The following is a 22,241-nucleotide window of genomic DNA, read 5'->3' on the forward strand; positions in this document are numbered from 1 at the left end:
GGATTACTGATGGCTTGTAAACCCACAAGCAACATCACAGGCGTTCAACATTTTGTTGGTTTAGAATTGATTATCTGGGCCCCTTTTTGTCTCCATGCAGAAAACATGAGCAAGACAATAAGACCAACAGTAAAATGGAAAAGCTTTTCAATATGTATTCTGTGTAAGCAAAGTTTCCATGTGGTATACAGTAGCCTACTGTATGTGTGAAAATTGCAAAAAAAATAAAAATAAAATAGGTAAGCACAAAACCTTTCTGCAAGGTTTAAATTGTTTTTCACTTTTGTTGTGGGTTTCCGTTTCATATGAGAAATATTTACGTTATTGTTGGTTTACAATTGATTTGGGCCACTTGTTGCCACATACAAAACACTTGAATAAGGCAAAAAGAAACTCCTTAAGATAAAAATAGCCTTCCAACATTGCTACAAGTAAACAAGAGTTTCGTCGTGCTCAAATGTTTTTTTTTTTTCCCCACTTTTGTTGTGTGCTCATAACATGGGTTGAACCGATTAGTTGACTTTACCACTCCATAATGACAGAGTTGAAGTTGGTTAATCACCAATCAAGGATGCCTCACAGAAAGACAAGCAGTGGTCGATCAACAACATCTTTATTGTGAAAATCAACGGTTAATGCGGCCATAACTACGCCAAAGAAAAACATTCGGCTAGTGTTTCGCTCAAGCCTTCACCCCACACAGAGGCTCATTTCCCTCCTTCCATTAGCCCCGCCCCCTGGCTCACTCTCCAATCACAAATCACACTCTGACACCTTCACTCACTGCCTCGCAGACAGAATAATCACCTATCAAGTCATTTTAACGTCATTCCCCGTTAATGAACAAGTGTCATATACTGTACACCTTACTTCTTATAATATGCTATTTCAGTGTTAAACATATTAAGTCTAGTTTACTCATAGATAGGAAGCAAGAAAATGTTTTACCTGTAAATTGGACATGTTGGGAGTGATTCACACTCCCTTTCTTCATAAAGAGTGTCTGGGCACTCTTGACCTCCATTGGCAGACGTTTGAATGATAGTTCGATACCGAGACTGTGTGGCAGAGGTGGTATTCTCTGTTGGAAAAAACAAAACAAAAACGGTCTGACACACAGGCTGTGTAAAAGAATTATGCCGCATTTGTAGAGAACGTGCATTTATGGATGAGCAGCAGACAGAGTATGCATGTTGCGGCCATGTAAAATGTACAAAATCTTCACTGCCTTTGCCAAACAATCCCTATTCCAGTACCCGCATGAGCATGAGCCATGGTACAGTGACCATTGGGTTTCTCCTACATTTGTATGATCTGTATAAGTTGGAAAAACAAGTCAAGTCTCTGTGCAGAGATAACAAGATGACATTCCGCAACCAGAAATCAACATCTCCACATTCTAGGATAGAACTCCATCCCCCAAGATGTTACAGCTCGTCCCCACAAAGATGACATTCCAGAGTTTGCCCTGCATCTGCCCTGACCCCAACCCAACTGAACACTGAGGGGAGCCGTTTGGCCAAACAAGAGTCAATAGAAACAGCTCAATAGGTTATCAGGCATAGAAAGGTACATACTCAGTTGTGCTGCTCATTCCACAATGTAGGTACATGAAAAAATGGCATCATTTAAATGCAAACAAGTGTTCCACCAGTATAAACTGGATTGGCAAGCATTGTTGCAGCCAAACACAAATTTCCAAATGTGTTGTTTTATGTTTCTTACCACAATATACAGACTATAAGCAACTTCCTGCAAAAAAAAATAAAAAATCAATTTGACAGTTTGTTTGCATGATATTTATTTTCTTCCATTCCTCCCATTTTCAGAGTAAAAACTTTTGACTGCATGTCTTGAAAACAAGTAGTCTCAAAGATGATGAGATAATGACTAGTTTTCCTGTGTATGTATAATTTCCTCCAAAACACAGTCCTTGGTTTCTGGACATACGACATTGTAATGACCAAAGTCTCATCACCTCACATTAAATATGGTGAAATCAAATGTGACTGCATCATCGGTGGTCCAATGAGCCACAGAATATTTATAGAGATGAGTTGTTAACACAATTGTTTTGATTATTTTTCCATGAAGAATCCCTTTTCTCATAATGCGTAAGCCAATGTATTATATTATATATTAGTTAGAAGAAAAAAAACATCAATGGCCCATGATGCGGCATAATCTTTCGGAGAGACTTAAATTTCCAAGGCGACATTGTTTTTGTTGAGCCCCAAAAGTTGTGGTAAATATATTAGGTTGTATCCAGATATATATCCTCAGATCAGAATCGGGCCTTTTCCAAACATCAATAAAAACATGATGTGAATTGGATATCAGGCAATGTGACTGCAGCATAAGCTAAGTAAACAACCTTCAGACTAATGTCATAAAAATGCTAATTGATAATGTGTAAACATGCACATCTACCCAAATACTCCAAACAATGAAATGCACCCAAATAAAATAAAAATAAAACAGAAGTGTTTTTCTATCAAAACTACAGCAAAGGTTCAGACCCTCGATATGAAATCATAACTGGGCACTTGGACCTGCTGTGTAAATGCAGCCTTACAATTCTAGAATAGGTTCCGTAATGCATGTTCAAGGCTACCTGGCATGCAGGTTGATGGGCAGGGCGTCCATTCGCTGAAGGGTGTCACGATGCAGTCTTTCATGCAGGGAAGAACACAGGGCCGGACGGTTTCCGGACGAGCAGAATCTGGGCATCTACACGCATACACACAAAGAGTGGTCCTTTATTCTACTCATCCCTCAGGCGATGAGTGATAAACGTCCTCAGTCTTACTGGGAACAGGAACGTGCAGTGAAACAAGTGCCCCATCCTTGACATCACACATCTTCCCACAGGAAACATGATTGATTATTTTCCCCCACTGCTTATACGAGCCCAGGCAAAATGTAGATAGATTAAAAAAAAAATACAATTTTCTCACACAGGCCGTTTGGCAGAGGAGTATTGGGGCCTCTCCGAAAAATTGTTGTAGCATCAAGATATACATTCATTGTACAACCCCAATTCCAATGAAGTTGGGACGTTGTGTTAAACATAAATAAAAACAGAATACAATTATTTGCAAATCATGTTCAACCTATATTTAATTTAATACAGGACAAAGACAAGATATTTAATGTTCAAACTGATCAACTTTATTGTTTTTAACAAATAATCATTAACTTGGAATTTTATGGCTGTAACACGTTCCAAAAAAGCTGGGACAGGGTCATGTTTACCACTGTGTTACATCACCTTTTCTTTTAACAACATTCAATCAACGTTTGGGAACTGAGGACACGAATTGTTGAAGCTTTGTAGGTGGGATTCTTTCCCATTCTTGCTTGATGTACAGCTTCAGCTGTTCAACAGTCCGGGGTCTCTGTCGTCGTATTTTACGCTTCATAATGCGCCACACATTTTCTATGGGAGACATGTCTCGACTGCAGGCAGGCCAGTCTACTACCCGCACTCTTTTACTATGAAGCCACGCTGTTGTAACACATGCAGAATGTGGTTTGGCATCATCTTGCTGAAATAAGCAGGGGCGTCCATGAAAAAGACGTTGCTTGGACTGGAAGCATATGTTTCTCCAAAACCTGTATGTACCTTTCAGTATTAATGGTGCCTTCACAGAAGTGTAAGTTACCCATGCCATTGGTACTAACACAGCCCCAAACCATCACAGATGGTTCTTTTCCCCTTTGGCCCAGAGGACACGACGTCCACAATTTCCAAAAACAATTTGAAATGTGGACTCGTAGGACCACAGAACACTTTTCCACTTTTCATCAGTCCATCTTAGATGAGCTCGGGCCCAGAGAAGCCGGCGGCGTTTCTGGGTGTTGTTGATAAATGGCTTTTGCTTTGCATAGTAGAGTTTCAAGTTGCACTTACGGATGTAGCGCCGAACTGTATTTACTGACATTGGTTTTCTGAAGTGTTCCTGAGCCCATGTGGTGATATCCTTTACACATTGATGTCGGTTTTTGATGCAGTGCCACCTAAAGGATCGAAGGTCACGGGCATTCAATGTTGGTTTTCGGCCTTGCTGCTTACATGCAGTGATTTCTCCAGATTCTCTGAACCTTTTGATGATATTATGGACCGTCGATGATGAAATCCGTAAATTCATTGCAATTGTACGTTGAGGAACATTGTCCTTAAACTGTTCGACTATTTTCTCACACACTTGTTCACAAAGAGTTGAACCTCACCCCATCTTTGCTTGTGAATGATTGAGCAATTCAGGGAAGCTCCTTTTATACCCAATCATGGCACCTACCTGTTCCCAATTAGCCTGTTCAGCTGTGGGATGTTCCAAACAGGTGTTTGATGAGCATTGCTCAACTTTCTCAGTCACCTGTCCCAGCTTTTTTGGAATGTGTTGCAGCCATAAAATTTGAAGTTAATGATTATTTGCTAAAAACAATCAAGTTGATCAGTTTGAACATTAAATATCTTGTCTTTGTGGTGTATTGAATTAAATATAGGTCGAACATGATTTGCAAATCATTGTATTCTGTTTTTATTTATGTTTAACACAACGTCCCAACTTCATTGGAATTGGGGTTGTACAAGTTGTCATATTTTTGGAAAGTAGTCGTCATTTTATATGGATAAAAGTGTTGAAATATTTTTGTCTGACAACTGCAGCTTTAAGGCGTTCAAGAGTTGAGGGTCCAAAGGAGTGGTTTTTCCTTAACTTTTACTTTTGGTATGTTTGGTAAGTTTTCCCATGTTTTTACCCTCTGTCTTTCTATGTTTCTTTCTTTTTTTCGCCTTTCTTTCCATTCAGGCACAAATATTCCTTTTTAGTTGTAATTGGACAAAAAGCACATCTGAAAAAGTTACTTTAAATGGGACCTTAAAAAAAATGTTAGAGAGAACCAATTTCATACTGCTATTTATTTTTATGGAAAAACTCTTTGCCTTTGTTTTTAACATGGTTTTACAGTAGTATAATCACTATAAGCCAGATAGGTTGGTGGAAGAAAATTTTGTTAGTTGAAAAAAAAACCCCCATAAAATCCATCCACCTAACTATCCTCTAAAGTGCTTGCCTTCGTTAGGGTCACGGCTGAGCTGGAGGCTTTCCCAGCTGACTGGACTGGTTTCCAGGAGCACATATAGACAAACAAATGTTCACACTCACATTCACGTCTATGAACAATTTGGGTCTTCAATTAACCGAACATACATGTTTTTGGAAGGGAAAGACAGAGCTGAGATTCAAACGCAGAACCTCAGAACTGTTAGGAACTCGTGCGTACCACATTGCAACATGCTGGCTAATTATTCCAATAGCATCCTAATGAGGTGGTAAAATGCCAATTCTGTGTCACTGGTGGAATCTATGTCTCCCTGGGGAAAGCTTCAGTGATCATTCATATGTCCCATTGATTAATTACTTCAATGCAAACGGTTATGGCACTTTGTGTCTATAGGTTGATAGCAATTCTTTAAACACTAATGTGAATATGCGTATCCGTGCTTGCAAGCATAGCATCAGTTGTCCACTATTAGTAAGTACCATGAAGACCCAGGAGACTCCCGCGGGAAAAATCAATTAAAGTCCGCAGCATGCCTGCTAATTAAACCTGACAAAAGTAAGGCTAAACAAATTGTTCACCGACCAATTATTCAGTTCCAAGGACACATCGTTAATGATATTTAACCAGCGTACTTTTGTTCATGGAAAATCATTGCGTTGTCTAATCCCTCTTTAAGCCGTCATATATCTGGCGTCACATATTTTATGACAAGCCGCTGGCAGGATTTTGTCAATGCTGCAACTTTGAAATGTTTCATAATTCATGCGGCTATGTACAGTAAATCATATGATTTGATGTATTCATCCACTAGGAGGTATTCTTCTGTATATCCCCAATACACACGCACACACACACACACACACACACATTTTTTCACATAAACACCAGGAGCAGAGCTAGTTTTTCCCCCCACTAAGTGACTTTACTCGACCAAGCAACCGAGATACAGGTCTCACTTGAGACTCAGCATGGTGCCACATTCTGCCAGTAGCAGAAAGTCAGCAGGCACAAGAACCTGATCAAAGTACACCCAAGTACAGCGAGCATGAGACATACAACTTTCCTGCCTCAACTTTATCCTCCTTCCCTTTTTGCAGTGATGCATGCCAAAGGACACAGTAATGCAACTGTGCAGCTGGGGGATATTGTCAGCTACTCCAAGAATAAGACTTTGAGACATATCGTCACTGTGTAAAAACTATGGTGTGGAACACCAAGTGCTGTATATACACTCATCGCACATATTCAATCTATGAAAATTATGAAATACTGAAAACATGCAATGTATCTTTTTAAATATCACAGCCCCATTTTGTGTATTAATATATAGTTTTTCCATCATAGTTTTCATAGCCAATACGCGTCTATATGATGTGAAAATGAAAAAAGAAAATATGTTATTGCTTTTCCTTTTGAAACTAAAGGCTCGGAAGACTTTCTACAAAATGTTGGCGTGTGTCTGTAGGAATATTTGTCTCGTCACCCAGAAGACCATTCGTGACTTGAGAGAAGACCCAGCTCAAAATGTCTGCTTTTGTTCATCTCACTGGTGTTTGATAAAGTCGAGGTCAGGATTCTGTGCAAGTTCTTGCTGTGCATGGCTTTAGAGATAGTGTTTTATGCACTCGGGCACAGTGGTGTTGGAGCAAAAAAAAATGAAAATAAAAAATTTTAAAAAAAAGGAAACTGACCAAACTGTTTCAACATTGGAAACAGAATTGTAAGATGATGTTTTAGAGTTGTGAGCAGATTTCCCAAACCTTGCCTTTTCCCTTCTGTTTTGTGTTTTCAATTCAGATCAACACACAAATGATTAGGGAAAGATGTTGCTTGCTGTTAGCATTTATCAAGCATTTATCAAACAGTTTCACATAAAAAAAAGATGATGCTGTTATTGTACTTCATGAGATCAATATTTTTAAAAGAATATTTTTGTTATGTGTGAAACAATATACCTAATGGGCTGGAGGACTAGAAATCTTTCTCGAAGAGATAGTGATGATAATTGTGAGAACTGCTAGGAATTGCCCAATCCCTCGCTGAATTATTAATTGACGAAGAAGTGTGCCTCTACACATTTCACACTTGCAAAAAAAATAAATAAATGAATGCAATAATACCAAAAGATAAAATGCTCAAGTCATGCAGTAGTCAATAGCCGAACCCTTGTCATAGTAGCTCAGTCTGTGGGCAGTTCACTTGTTGTCCTTGTAGGATGGCTTGGTACAAATAATACCACTGACCAAAGATTAGGGCTTGATGCTGAAGAGGTGCCAGTTCATTCCCCAAGCAAAATGCTTTGAGCAAGCCACGGAACCCCCAACTGCTCGAGGCATTCATTTGTACATGCCCAAAGGATCCTGATTGTGCATGTGCGTATTTTTGGCCAAGTGTAGAGCATGTTGAATGTAGCAGAGTGTAAAAATGTAATTTCCCCTTAGGAGGCCTAACAAAAGGATGTCCCACAAAAATCTGGGAAATGGTGTCTGTAAAATGTGTGTTGAAAATTACAACCTATGAACACCAAGGCAAAATTCCCTTCACTGTGGTTGTCAGCCCATTGCCATTGCTTCTATGGTTTCAAAAAACAGATTTAAAATGCTGGATTCTTCAAATGTTATGACTTTGTGCACATCTTTGAGATCTGGTTGAAACATAGAGTATATGCCAGTATAGAATAATCATACACAAATACAGGCAAACTCAATTACTTTCTTTTGAAGACCCTGTAAAGTGAATTCAGAAATTTGTTTCTAAATACATTAGAGATGTTTGAAGATTATTGTTGAAAACATGTGCAAAGACAATTGGGGAGAAACAGTGTCAAGCAGTTTTTTCACCCTTTCAGTTTTTCATATTTTTTTGGGCAGGGCTAAAATGGGTTCCAAATGAGTCGGGCGTGCTTCCAGCGCATTCAGCGAACACATCCTCTGACAGCGGAGGTTACGGCTTTTGATTTTTTATGATTTTGAAGCCTTATTTTATTCTCTTGGCAATCTTTTTAATCATTCAAATTTGTCAGGTTTAACAACTCTTCATCAAACATTAACAAGAAGCAAAAGCTGCTTACATAAGAGAAATTAACAAGTATGATATATGGGTCCTATGTTAAAAATTAACATGAAAATTGAATTAGTGATAAACTATCTAACAGCAAATGAATAGTTTATTTTGATGTAAAGATACATTTATTACTACTGATCAACAATTCAGACCACAGGACGGTTTGAGCAGATGACATTATATTGTTTATATATACATGAAAAATCCAAAAACAACATAAAATAACACCATTATCAGTGATTAGTGAATAGTGATGTAAGGTGTTTTATGTTACCATCCGCTCTGCTAAAGGATAACCTGTTGCCATGTTGTCAACTCTTAATACAACCTTTGTATTTGTGCGGGAGGTAGGACAAGGGTAAGGGGTAAAAATCCCTTCTATAATTCAGTTTAGAGCACTGTCAATTATATATGGAGCTAAAGAAGGGCAACATTTTATGAATTATTTATGCCTTTTCCTGGTGCTGTCATTAGCATTGTTAAAATAACAGCGTTTGGAATTGTGTTGTGTGGAGTAGTAGCAACAGTGGTCAAAGATAAGGTTAAATGTGATCACAAAGAAGAAAAAAAAAAAAAGCCAAATGTGCAAAAGTTAAGAAATACAATTTCAAAACACAACACCCACTCTGGGAAGATTTTAAAATTCCATGAATGAAATGAATATGCCATTGACATCTTAGCTTAAAAAAAATAAAAAAATAAATAAATATTCCTTTCTTACATAATTCACAATTAAAAAACCTAAACTTAACGTTAAACTTTAACAAAAGGAAATGAAGAGAAGACAGAAGAAAAATAATTGGTAAAAATTCAATTCAATCCACAGAGCATGTGCTGTATTTTGAAGTACTATTGTTTAAGTTTTCTAATTGTACGTTTCCATGTTAGTTTTATTTTCTGAATTATCTTCTTTTTTTTTTTTGCAATGACACAATGCATTCATTCCACTTCACAATACGCAGTACATGCTGTCATTTAGTTATCAGAGTTGGCATGCTAATTTCTAAATCTAAACTATGACGTGTAAAATCCAACAAATACTGCGTATGAATCAATCGTACTGATACGACAGGTTGTACAACATACCTTTTGCTCACAACCGATCCACCATTCATCTTCATACATGTGACTTTACGAATTTGGACTCCCATAGCACAGGTAGCGATGCTATTCCAGACGTTTGTTCCATTGAGATCCAAAGTATTGTTAAGGCAGGGCCCCCATGTTGAAGCCTCCCAATAGAATACCAGGCAAGGATGGTCATTGCAAACTCTCCACTCCTCCAAAGCTGGCGCGCCTGGACATTCTTTACCTTCTGGGCCAGACAAAAAACAAAACAAACAAAAAAAACATTATTACTATTTTTTTTAATGCTGCCTTGGTTTTATATGGGTAAATGTCTCCCATGCTGAAGATGCCAGGTTTAACGTCCTATTTTCAAAAAGTTAATGATTTAAAATTTAAGGCATTCATACCAAAGACTATCCTTATTGACAAAACAAACGGTGGTGGCCCATTGAGAAACACTTCTTTTTATAATGGTGGAGACAAAAGGGCATAATGGTAAAGCCATACAGTAAACAGCTTCATACAAATCATAAGTGTTGCACTTCAAACTCTACAGACACAAGTGCATAGATGATCCCAACTACTCATTAAACCCATTACACTCTTATTTTTGTACAATCATAATTACGGTAAAGACATGCAATAGTTCCAACAAGACATTGAAAAGGCATATTAAGAAATGTCTTTTTAATATGCCTTTTCAATGGAAAATCCTATATCTTCAAAACTGTAATTAGCATCTTCAGAAAACATGTTGCACATCACGAAACTTAATTTCAGACGCCTAACAGTAAAAGACAGTTTGGCATTAAACGCTGAGCATTGCACCTTTTGGTTGTTGACTGGCATTATAGTGTAATTGTCATGGGTCACTATAACACAGAAATATTTTTTGTGAGCTATTTTTTTTTCAAATCTAAACAAGAAAATCTTCTTTTGGTGTTATAATACGGCTGTTTGATGTTGTCCACCCAATGCAGATTTGCTGAGGCATCATGCCACAGCTTAAAAAAGACATTTTCTGGATGTTATGCCACTTCTGAAACAAGTTCATGTTCCTTCCATCCTTTTCAAATTTTCACTACTTTCAGTTGCGGAAGCCTGAATTTGTTAGTTGCCTGTTCGTCTGTCAGTCCATCGATATTCTAGTACATTCCAAGCTTCTTGCCTAGTTTGAGGGATCAATAGGGAAGTACTGGTAAATGTGTTCTCTTTGTACCCTTGACACTTTACATCTTGGGAACATGTTGCTACCTATTTGGCCCTGGGAAAGGTACAAACAGCTACATTAGAGTCCAGCATTTAGCCTTACTGTAAGGAAAGTGGAGAATGCAGGCAGGGCCATATTATCACAGCGAAAATCTTATTTGTGGCAGAATGTCAGACACATTTCCAGTGGGGTTTTAGCTCCACCAATCAATGTCACATTTAACATTTTCAATAGCATCTCAAAGTGTAGTTAGCGCTTACAGGTAAAGGTTTGGGTGACAAAATGATCACCTCTGTGCTTGTTGCTGACAGATGGATATCATAAACACAGATGAGCTGTAAGTGTGCATGTGGGGGGGGGGTAAAGGTCCGTGTAGTTCTGACAGAAAATATAATCACGCCAAAATAAAATCACCTTTTCCTGGGAGGGCCAACACAGTGCGTGTGCGACTTTGTCGGCCCTCTGCAGTTTTAGAGGCACAGCTGTGTGAGCAGGGCGACCAGGAGGACCAGGCGCTAACAACGCAGTCTGCAGGACAAGGCACCTCGCAGGGCGCCTGGGTCGGTGGAAGCCCTTCTGCACAGTAAGTCATGGGAACATCCTCACCTGGGCAAGGGAAACAAGAAAAGTAAAAAAAAAAAAAAAAAAAAAAAAATCAAATGAACACCCCCTAGCTACTGGAAACATTCTTCCAATACAAAATGAAAGCAAAAATCATCTGGAAATCTCTCTAAACATCCAAAACAAAAGAAATAAAATAATTTTTATTCTAATCAAAGGATAATGAGTGTGGTAATGTGTTGCAGATTTACAATATGTCCTTCTTCCTTTATCTTGCTCTAATGGAATGTTTATAAATGCTCCCAATAAAACTCTCGGTCATCAAAAACGGAGATTCAGTTTTCACAATACAGCATTTTCCAAATGCGCCCATATTTAAGGGCCACAAGACTCTCTGGGGTCAGATCAACTGTCAACCTGATCACATGAAACATCATGGGATCTCACACAGAGCAGCATCATTATCTTGTTTGAACTCTTAAAAAATGTAAAATGGTTTAACAATAACAACCCGAGGACAGATTTGACACCAATTTGTTGTTTTATTTCCTCTCCAGGAGCCTTGGTACAAGAAAAGAAGACGTTTACAGCGCAAATGTGGGTATCACTTCATTACAAAGATATGAAAGACTCCTTTGGGGATTTTGGAAGACCTTTTGTCCATAAAGCAACACTGATCTCACTACAGCCAGTAAAATAACTGCAGTGTGTACAATGGAGCCATAAGTCTGCTGGAGGCATTGATAAAATCCCACTGGTGACATTGGGGCAATGGCTTATGGCAATTACTGTATAAACTGAAAAACAACTTCTAACCAGTTTAGAAATGATTTTATTTTGGATAGTTTCACAACTTGCAAATCAAATATGTCAGCTCATAGAAAACACTGCTTGGATTGCTTGAGGCTTATTATACAATTTTGCACGTAACTATGTTAATAATATAGAAATGTCCTATCCATTCAACAGCAATGCAAAAAAATAAATGACCCATTAATCAATATATGTTGAACTACAAAAACAAAAACTGCTACAAACAATGGTAATATGAAAATATTAACATCTTGAGTCATAACTGTGTGTGTGTGTATGTCTGTGAAAGAGAGACAACATGGGAGGGGAAACTCTGCAAATAGATGGCTGCCCTGAGGTTCTTTTGCATTATTAATACAGGAAACGGTAGTTGTGGCTTTTTCTCAGATAACACCGCCGCTACCTGAATGCCTATTGAAATATTTTTTTGTTCCGCTCACCCACTCACCGATGAATCTTTTAACTGAGGTAGTTATGGATAAAGCGCTTCCCTTTGCTTGTCTGCTAATAATCGCATCAAATCGCCTCAGACGGCCTTTTAGATAAAGCTATATAAAATAACAGGGCACTTTAAAAAGAAACTGGTAACTATCAAAAAGGGTCTCTGAAAAGCTATCAAAAATCACGATTGATTTTTTTGAGGCATGCGTTATACTCTTAATGACACTGTTAAATGTATGACAATTTTAACATGTTGTGTGAGCGTTCCAGACTGATAAAAAAGAGTTAGTTCAGGTAGACGGTAAAGGCGTTCAGTTGGTTGATAGACTTTGGGCTCAAAAGTAACAATTTTAGATAAAAATCGTACAATGTGGATCAATCAAATCATAAGAGCATCACAGGTTGAGGAGGTCTTGTTTCAAAGTGCGGATTTTCATTGGACTTATTCCACTGTAAATGTGATTACCAATTGAACTAAAGTGCTAAAGGAACAGCTAAATCCGATCAACCCAATCATACCAGGCTTGCAAACTAACACACAATACATACAATCATGATAAACAGTATTGTGATAATGAAGGTTTCAGTACTTGAATTGGTGTGTAATCAGTAGTAATTTCTGTCAACAAAGAAGCTTTGATGAAGATGTACCGATATTATACACAGCGGCTGCTGATCTGTGTTCACCGAGGACACCGTCTCATATGTGAAGTGAATTGAATAGACAGATGGCAAAGCCAAGCGAATAGACAAAACATAATGTAATTAGGAGTATATTCAGACTTTATATTACAAAGCATTCGTCCCTCATGCGTCCCGGAATAACCCTGCGATATTTCTCTTTGCTGGGCCCCAGAATCAATTTGAATTCTGTACTGTGATCAGCTGGATGCTTTTGAAATGACCACTATTTAGTAAACAATACAACTAGGCATTTAGTTGATAGAGGATACTGTTGAATGAGGAAGTCAGCCATGCAATTTTGATTAAAGACCGTGTGAAGTGAATTCTGAGATTAGTTTCTATATATATAATAACTGCTGAAACCAGGCAAAGACTGAGAACTGTGTAGTATACTCAATTGTGGGCCTATAGCATTAAACAGTTTTTCACCATTTCAGTTTTTCTGATTTGGGGGGGGGGCGTAAAACGGCGCCCAGTGATGTACTTGAGTCACCTGTGACGTATGTTGAAACGTAAAACATCGGGAGTATATAACTAGCGGAAAGCATGTGCTCAACTATCTGCCATGTAGTGTGAGCCACAAGCTGAATGAAGTTGAAAATTCTGTATTATGTGGAATAAACCCCTTGAGCTCCAACATCTCATTTGCGAGGTGGGTCCCACACAAATGATTCAACAAACAGCGTTTGTGACGCTGTGTTTAATAAACGGTTAACTTTCCCTGAAGCATCTCTGTTAGGTGGACCTTCACACCGACAAAACACAAGTGAGATGGTGATGTATTGGACGAGCCCACCACCCGTCCGCAGCGTCTGGAAGCATGTTAGCCCACAAGCTAGCTAATGGCTAGCGCCTCTCGTCACTGTATGGAAAAGCCTTGCGACGACTCAGAGGGATATATTCCAGCCACCGGAGGCTTTAAGCGGATATATTTTTGCAGCTGTAACATATATGATGTGCAGGCATTAGAAACATGCTGGACGTATGAACGCATTTGTTTGACAGTTGAGCGGAGCGTGGTTTCAGCGCATTCAGCGGAAATGCCCACAGCGTTTGAGTGCTTAGAGAAGGGCTTGATTTTTCACGATTTTGAAGCCTCATTTTATGTACTTGGCGATTTCTCTCTTTCATTCAAAATTTACAGGCTTGTTAACAACACTCTCCTCTGTCATCTGTCAAATTTATAAGACATTTATTTTCACAAAGACCAAGTAAAAACTGAGTGTTGCAAGCATCAGATACAAATTATATTTACGCTACAAAATTATAAAGAAAAAAAAATTGTTGAGTGAGGTGGACTTATTGGAAGCAAGTCACTTGAGTGATGCAGACAATTTTAGATTTTCCCCCATAACAAATAAAGTAAGGTTTTCCAACATTGTTATTCATGACTTTATTTTTTATTTTTTTGCCAACATTCTTTTATAACACTTCTATTCAATTGTTATAAGGAACTATAAGCAGCACGACATTAATTTTTTTTTTTTTTAAATGAGATTGCATGAGGTGAGATCTGTGGTCCTACTCCTTTGTATTTCACCCTTGTCGTTAAAATGTTACAATTTCGTCAGTACAGTAAATACCGTTTTTATTGTGCATACAGTTTGACCTTGCAAAAGATTATTTTGGTGCTTTCAAAAAATAAAAAAACATATTGGGAGTTTGACCAGCGTCCAAGAATGGATTGCACTTGACCCTAGCAGTTTCACTGTAAAAAAAAAAAAAATTAAATCAAAAAAATTGCTAATATATTCTGCAAGCTCCCAGGGGGGCACAAGAGGTTCCTCTAGGGTGAGATTGATATGGTGCCCTGACTAAGGGAAAGATGGAGGTGCTGGATGAGCGCTTGTTGTTGTAATGATGCTGCCACAAAGGTCTCCGGTAGCGCCAATGGAGATGACTTGCACTCATGGTCAAAAGGTTTGGGAAGAATTGAAAATATCTTGGGTGAGGAAGTCGAGTCAAGCAAGGGCTCTTTTCACATGGAGGTGTCAGCTGAGGTGATTCAGCCAACTAATTAGAATGCCTCACTGGTCCTTTATCTTGTCGTTTTTCCATTATTACACTGACTTGGCTCCGAGGTGGCCCTGACACTGGGTGGAAGCAACTCATTGCGCTTGGAGGGTCTCATAAGTCAATCAAAAGTGCAGTGGTGATCAACACGTGAACATTCTTTAAGAAAGTATTCTAGCGTGGCTAATTTCATTCATTTTCCTCATATCCATCAAGACTCTTTGCCTGTCAGCCTGTCAAAATTCATTAGACTCTCTAAGTGGCTGATGCAGGACAATTGGCTAGCGGATGGGCAACTAATGAAGGAAGGAAGGAAAGGTGGAAAGAATGAAGGATGGAGAGAAGGAAGCAGGGGTATGGAGTTTTCTTTGAATCTTTTCTGTAGCTATAAATGCAGTGATGCCCACGTAATAAATAATATATTGGATCACATTATACATTCATCACAATGTTGCACACGATTGTTGAAACTCTTTAAAAAGAATGATTCATTTTTAATTGCGCTTATGAAAAATGAAAGACATTGAACATTTGCTAAACAGTATACATATCTTTCTAATGGTTAATGTGATAAATAACCAATTACAATTATACTCTATGTACACATAAAAATATACAATAACAGTTGGTTCTCATTTGACTCCCCAACATGGAGGCAGGTCACGAACAGCCTACTTTTAGGAAGATAACATGCACTGCACTATATGGCAACTTCTTTTGATTATTGTCATAATTTTATTTCTAGAGGAAGAGAAAATTATACCTTCAGCACTGACACACTTCACACTTTGGACCACAGTTCCGGGACCACAGGTGCTTTTGTTGGGCATACATTTGCCTTGCTGAACTTGCCACAGGTAGCAGGCAGGGTCCTCGCAGGGGATGGACTCCACCAGATGAGGGCAGCAATCCAGCGGACTGCAGGATGCCCACAACGCCTCTCTCCTTCTTTGTATGAAACCTGACAGAGAAGACCAAAAAGGAGAGAAAGAAGAGAGGTTGTTAGAATACATTACCTAGGATTTCCATACCATTTGGTATGGACACCACCTCTGACACTTTTAATTAGTTCAGATTTTCTTGTCTCGGCTCAGCTCTACTCTTCTCTGGTCTTTTGAGACAAAGATTGCACTGTTTGGAGTGAATGCCAGACATCATGTTTGAAGGAAACGTGGCCATTAACATCCCTATAGTGAAGCGTGGCGCTTTCGGCAGTAGGCAGTGGGCATTTTTCATCTTCTGTTTTACTAACTGGAAGACGAATCAGTATTGGGGGAAAGATGAATGCAGCTGCGTAGAGACTGACATAATTGATAAAAATCTGCTCCAAAGCGCTCTTGATCTCAGACTGGTGCGAGGGTCGTCTTTAAGCAGGACAACAACGCTAAGCACACAGCCAAGATATCAAAGAAGTAGCTTCAGGACATGTTTGTGAATGTCCTTGAGTAGAAAAGCCAGACCCCAGACTTGAATCCAATTGAAAATCTCTGGAGGGATCTTAAAATGGCTGTGCACCGACACAGCCCCAGTCAACGTGATGGAGCTTGAGAGGTGCTGCAAAGAGGAATGAGCCAAACTGCACAAAGATAGCTGTGCCCAGTTGTGCCACAGATGTATCAACGAAGTATTGAGCAAAGACTATGAATACTTATAGACATGGGATTTCTTAGGTTTTTTTTTAAAATTTTTAATACATTTGAAAAAACAACCCCTAATCCATTTTTTTTCACGTTGTGTCAGGAAGGGATGCGATGTGCTTTTCTTTTTTCATTTTTGGAATAAGGCTGTAACATAAAATGTGTGGGGGGGGGGGGGGGGGGCACTGCGACTATGTTACAGTTGCCGCATCAGGAGATTTGAGTCTTGAGCGTTACTGAAGAGGAGACTGAGGGCGGATACTCCGGAGTATAATACTGCAGTGTCCAGCACTAAAACATAGCAACCAGCTAAACTAACATTAGCATATGTGTTTCATGTAATCTCAATTCTTACAATGATGCAGCATTGATGAATCTGCTTGCCCAATGCCCAGTGAGTTGTGCTTTACATATTGGCTTGGCACGTTTTGAACCCTAGCTGACCAGCTAATTAAAGAATAACATATCCTTGTGGTACCTGGTAGTAAGTAATACAACGTCCTTAAAGGTATCAGGATTACTGCTAGTGATTATTAGCAACACGCACAGGTCATACCAGTCTATTATTCTCTTTCTGCTTTGAGAATTAACACAAAAAGAACTACACATACATTCAAACATAATGTCCAAAGTTGGCACAGAGACAAGTGAAAACAGGAAGGAGCAAAGTGGTGACGCTTTCGGGAACGGGAAGGTGTCAGTGACTGGGGTCACGTCACAGCATTTGGTATGAGTCACGGTAAAACATATTACTGCTGTTGTTGAGTCTCACTGAGATGGAGCGGCCTTTAATAGTTTTACAGGTACATTGGCTTTACATAACTCTCGGGAAAATTATTTGGGCGCTATAAACTGGTGTAGTGGGAACATTTACATCATTGCTGCTTCAGGGGTTCAGCAACACTGAATCCTGTGCTGTATTTCTAAACAAAGTCCCTATTATGGATAGTAAATTACTAATAAATACATGTGCTAGATTATTGTTTTGATCGTTTTTCACTACACGTAAAGTGGATATAAACTGTCTGCAGTTGGAAACTGGTAAAATTCAAAGTTGTTTTGACATTAAAACAAAATCAAACAAAAAAAAATGACCAGGATGAATCATTTCAACATATTTTCCAGATAACGTGGTTGCACAAGTGTGCGCACCCTCTTATAACTGTGATGTGGCTATGAGCAGAATTGACCAATCACATTCAAACTCATGTTAAATGGCACCCAGCACACACCTGCCACCATTTAAAGTGCCTCTGAATAACCACAAATAAAGATCAGTCATTCTAGTAGGCTTTTCATGATGTCCCCACTTTCTTTCTTGCAGATGCCTGAATGTTTCGTGCTAACACTAACTACCATTTGGAACATCTCATAATCCATCCAGCTTGTCTAAAGCCCCAGTTCCAGCTGGAAAAAACAAACAAACCCAAAAGCATGACGCTGTTATCACCTCGTTTCGCTATAAGTATGGTATTCTTTAGTGATAAGCAGTGTTTTGTTTGTGTCTTAGAGAATGGCCCAAAAGTTTAACCTTGGTTTTACCAGACCATAACAAAATCTCTTTTATTTGAAAAAAAAAAAAAAAAAATGTCATACTTTTATTACAGTATCCATGCATGCAGGTGTCTCGTAACCTTTGTGAATGCCAATAAATAGAAAATAAACACATAATATAATGCAAAACCAGGGGGTTAGGCTTTTCTGTAAAAAAAAAAATATATATGAATATGTTCTACCTTTTCACAGATGAAATCTTGACAAATTGCCTCCATCTTCCGACAGCAATTGACATCATGTATTTCCTCATTCTGCTTTCGACTTAAATGTGCTGTTGCAGTGACTCATATACAGTACAATGTTATACTCTATTCAACTACTGAAAAATGTCACATAGATATGAGCAAATATCTTTAAATGAGACAATTTCAAAATGTTGTAATAACAATCCAACAACATTTTGCAGCATTATTATCAAGCCTCTCCATCATCTCGTTTCAGCACCATAACAGCATGAAATTGCCTCAAAGCTAGATTTGTAATTAAAGTTGTTCTTTTTAAATCAAATAAAAAACAGACTTCACTGATTGGACATGACTGAATGATTTACTTGAAGAAATAACTAACTTTTGCAAGAGTTTCCAATTCCTTGATAACAAAGAGGAATGTTTGAGATTAAATAATTGTAAACTTGGCACTGACCACCTCCCTGGGGTATTTCCACAACACTGGAAGAGCAGTCACATTCATCTTCAGCTATACTCATTTTAACAAAGCCCTGACATTTGCCACAAAGGTCCAACATTATTTCCTTCCACAGGTGGAACATCTAATCTCCAGGAGGGTCGGCGTCTACACAATACATCCTCCAACAATCCTGACCTGTACTGTCCAAGAGGTTGGTTGGAGAGCAGAGACAGCGTCGATCGATTGCAGCAATGCCCGATGCACTTACTGCTACTGAAATCCACACCACAAAAAAGTATTTTGGCATGAGTGCGCCGAAGAGATTTTAATAATTGATATGCCTCTTGGTCAAGATGGTTATTTCAAGCAGGTGAGCTACAGCACTCTGTGAAGACACAGCAGTCCAGTCTGCCCTCTGACCTCAAGTAAAATAATTACAAAAGCTCTATTAAATAACCCCCATAGTTAAATGCATTTACATCACAGAGTAAAATTTGATCAGCGATGAGAGTCGGGTAAAACATGAAAAGCATGTACTGCAGGGCAAATTTAAAGTATTAGTATTAAAGTATAGTATAAGTATCACACATGTCAACGGACCTCAGTATGTCTCTGACTGTGCCCCAATCAAATGAATCAAAATCGCACGAAACCAGCGGTCTTCCTACTGCGAAACAAAATTCCAAGAACCTCATGCACACAAATCTCGGATCAATTTTCTGGCAAGGCACACTGATTTTGATATTGTATTGGTTTCCTTTATGTGATCTGGGTCTACTAAAGCCTAAACACTATGTGTCACTAGAGAAGGATGTGAAAAACAGCAGATGCTACGTCTTCTACCCCTTGAAATATATTAATGAAAGTGTCTGGGAGACGAGATGCCGTGGTCCCATGGAGACCAGTGTGGGCAATGACCTGAACAATCCACACTTCAGTCCTTCCCTGGGGGGCTTTCATGCACATTTACACACGACAGCGATGAGGTCGTGCTGCCCTTTTAGCAGAGCGGTTACACGCCAGCAGCTTTGGCATACTAACACCTACATGAGGTGTGTAACTCACACTGAATGCCAAGCTTGTCTGAAGGCTGTGACACACCTGTTTACCTGCTCTAAAATGCAGTGAGACAGCACCATCCTGAAGGCTTTTGCATGCCAGCGAATTGCACACCTACACACACAAACTCAGGAAGCATCTTGTCCGTCTCTCGCAACCTCTTGGGGACGAAGAGCAAAGCCACAGGCGAGCTCTCTTTCTGGTTTTCATCAGTCATGGCTTGTTCGTGTACTGCTTTTTTTCAGAGCAGACTTAGTCTAGCCAGTCACTTTTAGACCAAAAAAAAGTTTGATTCATACACACATTTCTCTGTTTGCTGGATTACCTCTTATAGCTACTGTTTAAACTTTCAAAACATAGCACACCTCAAATTAAATCATTTGTATGCAAAACAGCTCTCAGGTTTGTCTAAATCGTATTGACACTGGAAGTACTCAGCTCAATTTCCATGAGCAGTTGGTTGTAAATATATAACATGGCAATCTGTCGTGAAACTCGGCGGTAAATAGATATTTTTCTACTGCGTGGTAATTTCCACATCTTGCCCATCTGTACAATTATCCCTATCAATTTCAACTCAGATGAGCTACTTATTAGGTGAGTTTATTTGGTTTTTTTTTTTAATCAGACGGTTTGCTCGCTGCAGCTCTCGTCATCCCACATAGGATGAATACATTTTGCTACTAATGTAACTTCAATTAACTTGCGAGAATGCATCACATTCTACTCAAACTATTTTTACATTGTTGAAAAAGCAAGATTACGTATCACTTATTATTGATTGAAATAGCATTCATTCAAGTTAAATTCAGCATTTGCCTAAAGGCAGACAATTGTATGAAAGGTTCCGAAATAGTACTAAAATAATGTAAAATTAATACCAGAATAAACAATGTTGGAAAAATAATACTCCACAAACATTGGGTTGTTTAAAACATACAACTCTGCATGTCCCATTCATGACCAATAGCGGTCACAGTATAAAAATGAATACATAAACAGTTAATAATTGTTCTATTTCAGTCGTTTAGTTCAGGGGTCGACTATCACCAAGCTGCAGACTGGTACATGGGCGCAGGCCATTTAGTACTGAGCCGCACATAGAGACTAAAAAAGTAAATATTTTATTGGTCAGAGTCTGAAACAAGTTTTATTTTAAAAGTCAGGTAGATCTACCGCCATCAAAAAAAAAAAAAAGTGCACAAGCTCGGAAAAATGAGTAAAGAAACCACAACAAAAACAAATGTGTTCAGAGAACTTCTTCTAAAAGGGGAACAAGCCAAATAATGAGACAACACCAGACAATATAAGACAATAACGGCAGTCCTACTTAAGATACGGGTTTATTGCTAGCTGACTCGCACGCATCAAAACGCTCTCCGGGTAACATATCACGACAGGTTCGCAAGTTAGGCAATAAAGTAATCAAAACCACTTCGGCACAAGGTGCTAAAGCAAGAGAGAAAAGCCTTTGGAGTTTTTTGAAAGATTACCCCAAGATGGGACCTGCTCTTTAAAGTGAAAAAAGTGCAGGACTCCCTCTAATTACAACAACTACATTCAGCATAATGTTAAGTTCTATATTTAGTCATTTGCTTTTAATTTTTCTATATGTCAGTATGTAAAAATATCTTTACGTCAAACCAGTCCTTGGCTCAAAAAAGGTTGAGGACCGTTGATTTAGATGGCACTAATGTCTACATTAACTTAATTGTGGCTAATAAATCTTTTCACTCTGCTCTACATATTACTGTTTGCACTAGTAACAAATATATATACTAGAATGAAACCTCTCTCTTACAATATAATCAAAGCACAAAATGACAGGTTGTGAATTTCCTCTTTGCACATTTTTAACCCAAGTTGTAGTACTATGGTTCCAGGAGATCGGAGTTGAACACATTCACTGAATGTGCTTCTTGTTTGAGGGAAATGGATTTACAAAGGAAGGGAAAAAAGGAAGGAAAGAGAAGTTATTAGCAGTCATAGTAAAACCAAACCTCTTCCCTCACCCTGTTTGTTTCTCTAAAGTTCACAGACAAGGTAATATTGCTGAAGATATTTTTATCCGCACTTGCTTTTCAATTATTTTATACATATGGAATATTTGTCCACCTTGGACATTTCTACTTTTTTTTTGTAATTCAATACCTTTCTTTCCCTGTGGATCTTTGCAGTGGTCATGTACGCAGGCGCCCCAGGGTGACCAGTGCGAGAGCAGGCAGCGGTGCTGGCAGGGAATGGAGCAGTTCTGGACGGCCAATGGCGCTTCTTGACCCACGCACAGCCTTGGAGTCACAGGCCTGGCCACTGTGCAAACACAAGAGATGCAGCAGGTTTCAGCAAAGCTCCAGTACACATCGGAAGCAGTGGAGCCTGTCACTGCTTTTACAACACAACTTGTGAGGATATACTGTAAATCTGTTTCTGCTGTTGTG

The 22,241-nt window shown here is 38.8% G+C and overlaps 1 protein-coding gene across 5 annotated transcripts in view; it reads right to left on the reverse strand.

Annotated features, from left to right (window-relative positions):
* thsd7ba (thrombospondin, type I, domain containing 7Ba) overlaps positions 1–22,241 on the reverse strand; it is a 140,907-nt gene that overhangs the window by 44,074 nt on the left and 74,592 nt on the right. For 4 of the 5 annotated variants that reach the window (XM_061692618.1, XM_061692620.1, XM_061692616.1 and 1 more), the window contains 6 exons: positions 21,955–22,113; positions 15,687–15,884; positions 10,826–11,017; positions 9,220–9,448; positions 2,615–2,730; positions 949–1,081 (listed from right to left, as the gene is read on the reverse strand). In XM_061692618.1, coding sequence (XP_061548602.1) covers positions 949–1,081; positions 2,615–2,730; positions 9,220–9,448; positions 10,826–11,017; positions 15,687–15,884; positions 21,955–22,113 — 1,027 coding nt within the window. The remainder of the gene's footprint in view (positions 1–948; positions 1,082–2,614; positions 2,731–9,219; positions 9,449–10,825; positions 11,018–15,686; positions 15,885–21,954; positions 22,114–22,241) is intronic. The other variant, XM_061692619.1, reaches the window with a different exon arrangement.

This window comes from Phycodurus eques, chromosome 12 (genome assembly GCF_024500275.1).
Source record: "Phycodurus eques isolate BA_2022a chromosome 12, UOR_Pequ_1.1, whole genome shotgun sequence".
NCBI lineage: Eukaryota > Metazoa > Chordata > Actinopteri > Syngnathiformes > Syngnathidae > Phycodurus > Phycodurus eques.